This window comes from Arctopsyche grandis, chromosome 11 (assembly GCF_051622035.1).
Source record: "Arctopsyche grandis isolate Sample6627 chromosome 11, ASM5162203v2, whole genome shotgun sequence".
In the NCBI taxonomy this organism is placed as follows: Eukaryota; Metazoa; Arthropoda; class Insecta; order Trichoptera; family Hydropsychidae; genus Arctopsyche; species Arctopsyche grandis.
In genome coordinates this window covers 19,153,942-19,165,441 of record NC_135365.1, presented here as the reverse complement: position 1 = coordinate 19,165,441, position 11,500 = coordinate 19,153,942, and the positions used below count along the sequence as shown (strand labels likewise).

The 11,500-nt window shown below is 33.7% G+C and overlaps 1 protein-coding gene across 1 annotated transcript; it reads left to right on the top strand.

Annotated features, from left to right (window-relative positions):
• The first annotated feature begins 4,145 nt into the window (after positions 1 to 4,145).
• LOC143919289 (uncharacterized) lies at positions 4,146 to 11,282 on the top strand. The gene is made up of 6 exons (XM_077441531.1): positions 4,146 to 4,436; positions 4,509 to 4,772; positions 5,273 to 5,372; positions 5,446 to 5,735; positions 5,833 to 5,979; positions 6,061 to 11,282. The coding sequence occupies exons 1-6, from the start codon at positions 4,149 to 4,151 to the stop codon at positions 9,031 to 9,033; spliced, it is 4,062 nt and encodes a 1,353-aa protein (XP_077297657.1). The 5' UTR covers positions 4,146 to 4,148; the 3' UTR covers positions 9,034 to 11,282.
• The last annotated feature ends 218 nt before the right edge of the window (positions 11,283 to 11,500 follow it).

Genomic DNA, 11,500 nt, shown 5'->3' with positions numbered 1-11,500 from the left:
TATTTTCGCAGACATCTTACTGAACCTTGACCTAACCTTCAGACTCGATAATTGAATTAATAATTTAATATTTCTATAACATAGAACGTGTGGGTTTGTATACCTATGTAAATGTATGTAACATACATATACATAGGTATACAATTTATATGTATGTTACAGTTGAAGTGTATCTTCCAGTTGTAATATATATTGAATGTTAGGATATACACATATATAAATAAATAAATATATTCCATCTAATCTGGTATATTTTCAGTTGTAATATATAAATATAGCTTAACTATAAGTTGGTACCAGGTTATATGGAGAGGTTAGATTTTCGTGAAAACGTCACTCGACTAGTAAATTGAGTTGGAAAGTCACTACCTTTACTCGCAATATCTGGCAAATATTAACCCATTAATGAATTCTAAAGTATATACGCCTGTAGATGTAATTTAGTAGTTGAATAATTGTATTCGAATATGAATAACCTAAAGCGCTAATTTGAATATATTACAAATGAAATCAATCGACTATGAATGAAATCAATATCTTATAAACTGAAAATTCTAGGATAATAATTTATTTAAAATAATTAATTTGCATTTAATAAATATTGAACTTGCATCAATTTATCTTTAAATTCCGATTAATTACATTTGCATCGTATATTGATTTACGCTCGATTTATCTAGATCGAAGACGCGCGGACAGTTATTCGCAGGTGTGATTATTACATCAATATAAACAAATACATATTTTAGGATAAAACCAGATTGGTTTCGTAATTTCGTCGGCTCCAATCCGGTTCGAAGATGGCAATACATATGTAGATAAATAGATGGCTCACCTTGCGGTGGAAATCGCATCGCTCCGAGTGATTGAGAAATTCGTCGCAAGCCACACGCAAACTCGCCTATTCGAAATTCGAAATTTCAATTTATCGCACGGGAGAGTTTGTAATTTGATAAAATTTTACTTTACGAGCGAGTTTATTGAATTTGTTTAGCATAATTATCCGTTGGCTTATGAATATTCACACGCGCTCTCTGTTCGAACGTTTAATTAAATGTGTACGCAATGCAACCGTAGCCTTATTTTTAACAATAAAAGACCGCGTAGATTAATGTTTCGATGTACATACATATATAAACATCAGAATATTATAATGTAAAAGTGTAATGTAGTACTTAGTAATATATTATATATAACACTCGAAACAGTTACCAAAATTTAAATGAGGAAATTAACCGCAAATTATTCATAAACACAAAATGGCCGTATGGGTCATTGATTTTATATCAAACAGCTATTGTGCTAATTATTAGAAATATGGGTATGTACTTTATTATAAATATTGTTGAACTAAACATTATTTAGGTGAACTTAATATTAAGATAACAAAATTTAAGCAGACTACATATAAGAAGAGAAAGATTTATTTAACGAAAATATATTATTATAGCTTTCTTGTAACTTATCAAGTAAGAAGAAATATATTGAGTAAAAAATCACATTACGAATTTTATTTTAAGAATAAAAATTTAATAAATTTCTACACTTTATAAAAAAAGTCAGTTTAATATAATCAACAGCTTCAAAACCTAATAAGCCGGGTTCCAATTTTTGTTGACATAAAATAATCAAAACGGTTAGCATTTTCTATCAAATGAAATGTATCAGTATTTGAGATATTCACAAACATTTAACAAATGTTTTTAACACATGTTTTCTAAAAACCTTATTACATGACAGTGTATAATAATAATACTTGATTTATCTAGCTGAATAATTAACTAGCACAAATTAATTGATCAATTAACTAGCACAAAATCTTCAGCAATCCACCATATTGTGCAACAAGCGAATCATTCAATCGAAATAAAACCAATTCTAAATGTGACTGGAATCTGAACTAGACTTGGCTTAAAATAAATCTTGTTCTTTAAATCGATATTTCGAAGTGGAGTATTAAAAGATTACCAAAACTTGTGGGCATGGGAACGGTTTTCGTCGTATATCATAAATAAATTCACTAACAATAATCGTTATGCTAAAAGTTTTCGCGTATATTCTATAACGATGTAGCCCCACATATAATATTATGTAGTATAGGTATTATGATTTACGGTTAATCGGTAGAGAAACACCTGTACAAACTTTCAATAGAACGATTATCGTATGACGCGCCCAGACGAAAAGTCAAAGTTCGCAATCTGCTTCGTGCGTCGTCAACTTTACATATACAAAATGAATGATATTGATAATATGTATGTATGTATGTACGTATTTCATATTTAAATATTTAATAAAATTGATGAGATTTTTAAGAAATATATCTAATAAACTTTTTGAAAATATTATATTGACAAAGTGAAGTTTAATAATACTTTCCAATTAATTTTATAATGTTATATACATTTTATATATAAGTATGTTTATTAAATTAATTAGGACCATTTCAAAGGAGAAGATGTCTCCAATAAAAAAATCAAGATATGTGTATTGAATACCATTTCTTATTTTTCCATTTTACAGTACGTGTATATGTATGTTGTAAATATTGATAAATTGAATCTCCTCCCCTCATCTTAAGTCTAATAAAATAAACTGTCAGGCAATCCACCTATAAGAGTGGTAGAATCTTTAGCATTTTAAAGAATATAATATACTAAAAGCATATAAATTTAAATCTGAAATCGTATTAAATCAATATCAAGCCAATTACGTATGAAAAAAGAAATACGCAGTGAAAAAGTTGGAACGATTTTATCGCACATTCTACACCAGAAGAATAAATATATTCGCGATAAGTTCGCTAACCGCATTTATCGAGACTGTGGGGGTGTTAACATAAATTTTTGGAAATTCTCCCCCACCAAGTTTCTCTCAACGAGTAGGCTCATTGAATATGTAATCTTAAATACATATATACGATAACATCACATATCTATTTATTATCCACCGTCTTTCGGAGCGTGAACTACCATCTCTCAACATGCAGACATCAAAATATGGAAATTTTGGCTTTCTTTTCACCGAAAAGAAATCTTCACATGGATATCAGTTATTTTGATCGTCACACTTGAACTTGTGCTATAATTATTGCCGTTATCTAACGTCACATTGCATGCGATTAATAATATATAACGAATTGTAAGTGCGAAACTCCTAACCACCGGATAAACGAGTTTTTCGAACGATCCCCTTATATTAACAATACTGGTCGAGTCGCAACTAGATTTATAAAGATGTTGTTGAATGTCGAACGACAGTTATACTTCATACCGTTACACGTGGGAAATGAACGAATTTTTTTGTGTGTACTGCACGAAATTGATTGCGAACTCTCTTGATGATAAAAAATATTGTGGGAAGCTTTGAGATCAACAGTGGACCAAATCCTTACCGGAAAATTCCGTAGAAATGTATCATATCAGTTCTGACATCCAACGGGACCCTAATAACAATAACAACAGTCGAATATTCGAACTTTATACGTATTGTAAATGGATAATACGATTTAAATTATATAGTTACATTCTAATGTTACCGCAATGATTACAGCAACATCATTAGAACCGAATTGTATAAACAATTTTCTTATACGGAAGAAAAGTACTACGTAATTATGATAATTTTTCGAAAATTCGTATTTTGAACGTTGCTAAATTTTAGCGCACTTATGACTCGAACGTACATATGTATATATTTATATACTATGTATGTATTCGGACCAAATTTTTGAGGAAGTATTAATATTGTTCAGTATAATAATTTATAACCGTAAGTTTAGGATAATTTTAAGTCGATTCAGAGTAATATTTGACTAACATTTAACAATTAAAAAAATAATACCATTGGATCTCTCGAGTGTTCATATTGCTGCATAATATAGGCCTGTTTCGTATTTATTATATAATAATATATAACGGAAGCTGTAATTGTCACTTGTCATCAGTTCTACAAGTAATTAGTGTAAGATAGTTAGAGCAGAACTATAAGTCTCTTGGGAAATGAGACGCAATATTGTTTAAGATTAAGTCCACATTTACATAATTATATTACAGCATTATATAATTTCCTTTTACTAAGAGCTTCTTCGCTGTAACGCTGTACTGTATATATTTTGAAGGATTTTTCTTATTTTTCAGACGATAAAAATGGGGTCCACGGTTCACTTGGTGCTATGGATCATTTCGACGTCTTACGTTTTATCATACTCGTCCGGTACCGAGTGGATTCCTTGCGGCGAACTTAATCGAGCGTTGAGGTATCCTTGCCGTTGCAGAAACGAAGGTCCTTTGTCCTCGTTCGAGGATTCAGACGACGCCATCAGCATAGACTGTGACAAAGTGGTTTTCGTGGGCGATTTTCCAGCCCTGCCTTACGGAGCTCCAATAATCTCCTTCAGACAGAGATGGGCCGGCCACCAAGCTCTCCCCTCCGAGGTATGCACCCTTCCGACACTTGAATATTTCTCACGTATTATATCATTTATAACATTTTTATCTTTACAATAGGTCTTTTCGGAGTTGGGTCTTCCACTGAAGCGCTTGGATTTTTCCGGTAATTCCGTGAGAAGATTGACTGAACGACTTGTAGGCGGCCTTCAATCCACGCTCACCGAATTGATCTTGGCCGATAATCTGCTAGGAGATAATTTAAATCCAATATTTTCAACGTCGGAATTCCACGGGCTCTTGCATTTATCTCTGCTCGATTTGAGTGGCAATTCCATCAGGGGGATCGAAGAAGGAATACTGAAAGGATGCGAAAATCTCGGCGTAAGTTGTACAATACAATACAAACACTACCTATAGCAGAGTCTAAACGTAGTACATATTGCATTTTATGAATAAACATTTCTACAAAATATTACTTCGAAAACGTTATCATTTTAAATTGTAATTATTTTTAGAAATATTATCCCTTTTCGAATATTCATAATTGAATAAAATAGCGTAGATATTCATCGCGCGCTAGAGCTTAACACTTTGCACGCGTGCATACTTGATTAAATCAATTTATTATTAAACACGCGGGCCAGAATGTTACGAATTTTGGCTTTAAATCCATCGGTTTTAATGGAACATTTGCAAATTGCTTTCCGTCGATGCCATTACGCCACTTTTACGCAAATAAATATTTACGGATAATGGAAACCAGTTTAAATTCAACATGTACTTAACCACACACATTATTCAAAACGTACACATACATATGTACATACAATACAAGTGCATAACAATCCATTTCGTTCAAACATTTGTGTATAATTTGCTAGGAGTTTCGATTGGATAGGAACAATCTGATAGCAGTACCGAGCGCTTCACTTAACGGACCTAAAAATCTGAGAGTTCTTTCATTGAGAAACAACAGAATAAGTAAGTATTTTACATATACGTATGTAAATGAAAGTAACAACATATCATGATATAATCTTTATGAAATTTGCAGCAAAAATTCGACAAGGGGCTTTTCTATCGCAACGATCCTTGGAGCAGATTCAGCTTCAGGGTAATATGATGGTCAACATAGAGGGTGGGGCGTTCGCCGGCTTGGGCAGCTTAAGGGTGTTGGGTTTAGGACACAATCGCTTATCGAAGTTCAATAGTGACGTATTCCAAGGTGCCGAACGTCTAGATAAGCTCGACTTGTCGGAAAATTTCATTTCTGAATTTCCAAGCGTCGCGCTGAAAGCTTTCACCGCACTCAAACACTTAAACCTATCGACGAACATGTTAACGGTAAGCAAATACTGTCAACTGGACGGCAATTTGGACGGCACTCGTAAACATACATACATACTTTTGTTTGCAACTTAACGATTTTATATATTTTCAGCACCTAGACAATAACCATTTGGGAAGCTTATCGTCGTTGCAGGCTCTCGATCTGAGCAGAAATAATATCGCTAATCTTGCACCCGGAACGTTTTTGGGCTTGAGACAGTTGCGCTATTTAGACATTGGAGTGAACGCCTTGAGAACGGTATATTTGTATAATTGATATATAATTTTTAATTATCGTTGTGTTGAATTGTAAATTTAACGTTGTTGAAATTTTTTAAAGGTGGAAGACGATGCTTTTGAAGGGTTAGATAATCTGGAGACGTTGCTACTACGCGACAATAACATTCTCCTCATTCCCGCGTCAGCTCTGGGACGTCTCCCTCGTCTGTCTTCCATTCATCTCGGCTACAATCGCGTCACAGCTGTCTCCAGTGACATCCTTCGTTCAATGGCAGATCATGTCTCATCCTTAGTCCTTGCAAGGAACGTCATCAGGGAATTGCCCCCAGCGGCATTCCAACACTTCAAATACTTAACGCACTTAGACTTGAATGGAAATCTTTTAAATATACTGAACGCTGAAATATTTTCGGGATTGGAAAGCTCTTTAGAATATCTTTCAGCTTCCCAGAATAGAATATTGAGCCTGGCTGGACCTCCGATACAATTTTTACGACTTTGGTTCTTAGACCTGTCCGGTAATCAATTGAGCGACATGTCTAAAAACACTTTCTCGATGATGCCTAATCTTTCATTCTTGAACATGAGTAGAAATCCTCATTTGAATACACTTCCACATAATCTTTTCCATAGCAGTGTGGAACTGGTTACTGTGGATTTGAGTCACAACGGATTGAAGAGTCTTCCTGCGGATTTGTTCGCAAAGTCTGCCAATTTGGAGCATGTGTACCTGCACGACAATGCAATTCAAGAGATACCTGAAAGCGCTTTCGTTAACATGAGAAACTTAACGTTGGTAGATTTATCAAACAATAAAATAGTTAATATTAGACAAGGAGCTTTCGTCAACGTAATGTCGATAAAAGATTTATCTCTCAGAGGCAACCAATTGAATGCGTTCAAGGGCGAATTTTTCAATACGGGTACAAGTCTCGAGAATTTAGATCTGTCTGAGAATCAGCTGAGTTATTTGTTCCCATCCTCGTTTAGAATTCATCCCAGGTTAAAAAAATTGATCGCGTCTAACAACAAATTCAACTTCTTCCCAGCGGAATTGATAGCATCTCTGCAATATTTAGAACATATTGACTTGTCAAGAAACGGTCTGAAGAGCATCGAAGAGTTGGACTTCGCCAGACTGCCCCGTTTGAGGACTTTGATTTTGTCCCACAATGAATTGGACTCCATTAGTGAAATGGCTTTCCACAATTCGACTCAGTTGCAAATACTTGATTTCGGTTTTAACGATCTGGACCGACTTGGCGAGCGAACTTTCGAGGGGTTGGTTCGATTGGAAATGCTAAACTTGGAGCATAATCTTCTCACAGAACTTCCTGATATGATTTTCGACCGCACTAGACTTCACATGCTGGAGAATATTAATTTGGCCAACAATGCTTTCGAAATACCACCACTGAAAGCTTTGCAAAAGCAATACTTTTTCGTATCATCGGTTGATTTGTCTCATAACAAAATAGTGGACATTCCAGCCGAGGATAGTATATTGGTTAATATCAAAAAATTAGATTTATCATTCAATCCTTTGTCCGAAGAATCGGTCAAGAATTTACTAGGAGAACCTAAAACGGTACGATCATTGAATCTAGCAGGAACCGGGATGACTGCAGTTTCTCAATTGGAAACACCATTTTTATACCATTTGAACTTGTCGCATAACAATATAACGAACTTAAACGATAAAATCTTCGAGCGTACGACTCTTTTGGAATCTATAGACTTGTCTCACAACTTGATTAGTGGTTTGAGTTCGACAATGCACAAAATTTGGCCAGTGCTTAAAAGCATCCAGTATTTGAACCTGTCAAATAATCCGATAGCGGCGATTAAACAAGGTGATTTGGACGGTTTGGAATCGTTACGGTTATTGAGTATCGAAAATTTAGAGGAATGTACTAAAATGGAGAAGAACGCTTTCAAAGCGTTAACCAATCTCGCGGAATTGAACGCATACAACTATCCCAGGCTTGGTTATTTGGACGTGCACGGCATTTTGCAAAGTTTACCCGTATTGCAAAAGCTCGATATTGAAATCAAAGACGCCGCAGTCGGAAGCGATCAATTGCAATCAGCTTTGCATCCCCGATTGCAAGAGTTGGGTATCAGAGGACCCAGATTGAGGAGCATCTCGTCCGGTGCCCTGGCCGGATTAAAAAGTCAAACCATATCGATCAAATTGAGGAACACGTCCCTGACAATGATTCCACCTGCATTGTTATTCCCACTGCCGAGATCTTCTCGCGTCATATTAGACGTCACTGGTAGTATGTTGACGTCACTTCAACCTCAATTACTAGTAGCTCTGGATGATAGAAAAGCCGATCTGTCAATGTTGGGCTTGGATACGAATCCTATTCACTGCGACTGTGCCGCAAGAGCTTTGAGACGCTGGCTTCCAGCATCAAAGATGACGAATATAAAGTGCTCAAAGCCCGATTACCTAAACGGACAGCTGTTAGTTGAGATAGGCGACGATGAATTAACATGCGATCCCCACAAACCAACAACGCAAACAACATCGAGTCCAATACTGTCGTCTAAGCCTTCGAGAGTGGTTCACAAACCGACAATGGAACCGGAGATCATCTGGTCTGTGGCTCCATCCTCCGAAGAAAAGCCCAAAGCTAAAACAAACATCAAAGGTGCTTCAATATCTAGTCAATCTCCAATTAACAACGACGATACTTTAATAATAGGAATTGTGGGCGGTGTGGTCGCATTCATAGCCATTCTCGTTATCATTATATGCATCGTCAGACTGAGGATGACTTCCACGCAGTACAGAGGTGGTCCATTAGCCGGAGGAGGTCCAATGGGTCCTATGGGGCCGCCTATATACGCAGTGCCTCCTTATGGGAGTGCTTACGGTGCCACTTTGCCGCATAATGCGTCTATCAGCACGGCGACACTTCCCCATAAGATGCATTCTGCACCAGCTTCAGTCAGACCAGCTTATGCAACCATGGGAAGAGTACCATACTATTCACAAAACCCTCCCACCCCTCAACCGTATTTTGTCAGTCTACCACCACACGATGAGAAAATATATCGATAGTATATATAAAACGATATATAACTTTAGATATAAACACGATATCTAACTTTTGAATGATTGACTTCTACCAAACTATAAATGAAATTAAAACCAAAACAAAGTAAATTTAATTTTCTTTGTATAGATATGTAATGTTGAATTTGAAAATGCAGACAACAGATATTCACTATTATTTTAACGACATTAACTATATTTCGCTTTTATTATTTAGAAGTGGAACTTTTGTATAAGAAAAACATCTTAGTCATGGAAGAATTAAACTAAACCCAATGGTGAAGTTGATAACAATCGGTTGTGCTCCAAAGATGTCTCTCAAAAGAGCCATTTATTTTATTAAATAGATTGCTTTATCATTGAGATGAACAGTCTGTCACAAAATAAAATGAAAATATAATATTATTTTTAGACGTAAAATTAAAATTTATCGTATTTTTTTTTACATATTCTGGCATTAACATATTTTAACATTATAAAGAAAATTAAATGAATTTTATTTAAGTATTCAATTTGATGCAATATTTTTATTTTGGGAACATTCAAAATATAGATACCGTTTTTTATCCACTGTATAAATATATATTATAGCTTTTAAATGTTAATTTAAATATATAAAAACGTCACAATCGAATCGAATGTCTCCGTAAGTGCCACGTGTGATTGACATTAATAATTTGAATGTATAATAAATGTACCTGTATAAAACCATATAAGAAATACTTATATTTGATACGAAAGGATAAAAAAAATGCCAGCGCGTTGATCACTATTATATGAGTCAAAAATTAATCCAATTACACAGCCATCCACTAACGAACACTATAAACGAAATTGCTAGAGTTTTAATTGCTCTACGAAAGCAATTGGGGAAATTTCACCCCCGACGACCGTACACATTTTATACGTATTTTGTTATTATTAGTTAGACGTTAGACTGAAGTGCGTGTGAGAGTTTGTGTATAAAATAATACGATATTACCTACATATGTTCGTACATACATATGTGAAGTTCATATTATACAAGAGTGGTGACATGTGCCTTGGAACGATTTTATTTACGGTCGGCTGTCATGAATTTGATCACAGATGAAAGTAACACGAATGCTGTATATAATTGTATGTGAAAATTGATGTAAGGAGTTTTTTTACAAATAAAATGTGCTTATAATTGACGTATTGAGTATACGAAGCAATTGTAAATTTATGTTGTGCTATTTAAAAATTCTAGCATTGTTGTAGGATTAATTTTAAAATTAGGATAAGCACTGTTGAAACCTGCATTTTGATTGGTTTTTTTTATATAGATAAATTAAATAAATTGTATTTTTGTAGATTAATATATCAAATTAGTAGTTTATTCAAGACCGTGTGTTCACAGAAACGAGACTAACTGATTAGACCAGTGGACTCAATTTGTATACAACTCGGACAATCTGACCTGTTTGTCTTAAAATAAATACAAAAGGAATTAAAAACGTAGCTTGAAAATCTCTTTAACATAATATTTTCTAAAATACATTGTAACAATGTTATAATAATGGAATAATGCATGTATTATATTATATATGAAATATCACCAAAATATAATTAATAAGTTTTATTATTTAACAATTAGAATATGATTATGTAAGTTTGTATTTATTTTAATATTTAAATGTTTTTACTAATGATACGAAATTCATCGTTTTGATGAAAGATTTAGTATTAAAACATAAACATATAATTATTATCTTCACTAACGATTTTGACTGTTTGATATTAAATAAGAGTGTTTATTGTGAAAGTACGCGTATGTATTAGTTTTTCTTTAATCATCAAATAGCTTACAGATCATTATTAAAAACTGTAAATCTTTGTGAAACTCTCATTTAAATACTACAAATCAGATGTTTTTCTAATATATATATTCTACCTAAACGATTAGATATGTTCATCTAAATTTAAAAGTAAAGTCAACATTTTAACCCATCACTTTAAGATTGTTTTTTGATTAAATTTTCATTAGTTAATAAAACGATCTATTAAGTAAAAGATGAAATAAAAAAAATAATAAAAAGATAATTTGTATGTAAAAATTGTAACAAGGCAATGATAAATTGTAAACATTCAACATAATTTGAATTAATGTATGTATAATTGTTATACAAAACAAAAGCAAAAATTTTGATACGAATATTTACATATCAAATTTAACCTTCGCGTGTAATAATTAATATGTGTAAATAAAAAGAAAAATACAACGTTTTCATTACATTTCAATTTATTTAATCCTTCATACACACTTTTTCCTCAGACACACGGTCGGACAGACGCTCGAGCAACGTTCGTCGTTGCTTGTTTTGACATTTTAATTAAAAACCTCTCATAATTGTGCACACGTGTATCAACATACATATGTTTCTATGTACATAGTATGCGAACCGGATCCACATTCGAAACTCTGGAAAAAATAATTAAAACGAACGCGAAA

Excerpts from the sequence above, each read along its gene's own strand:
- LOC143919289 (XM_077441531.1), top strand. The coding sequence starts at position 4,149 with ATGGGGTCCACGGTTCACTTGGTGCTATGGATCATTTCGACGTCTTAC. Across the intron at positions 4,437-4,508 it reads ACCAAGCTCTCCCCTCCGAG|GTCTTTTCGGAGTTGGGTCT; the intron begins GTATGCACCCTT and ends TCTTTACAATAG. Across the intron at positions 5,736-5,832 it reads TATCGACGAACATGTTAACG|CACCTAGACAATAACCATTT; the intron begins GTAAGCAAATAC and ends ATATATTTTCAG.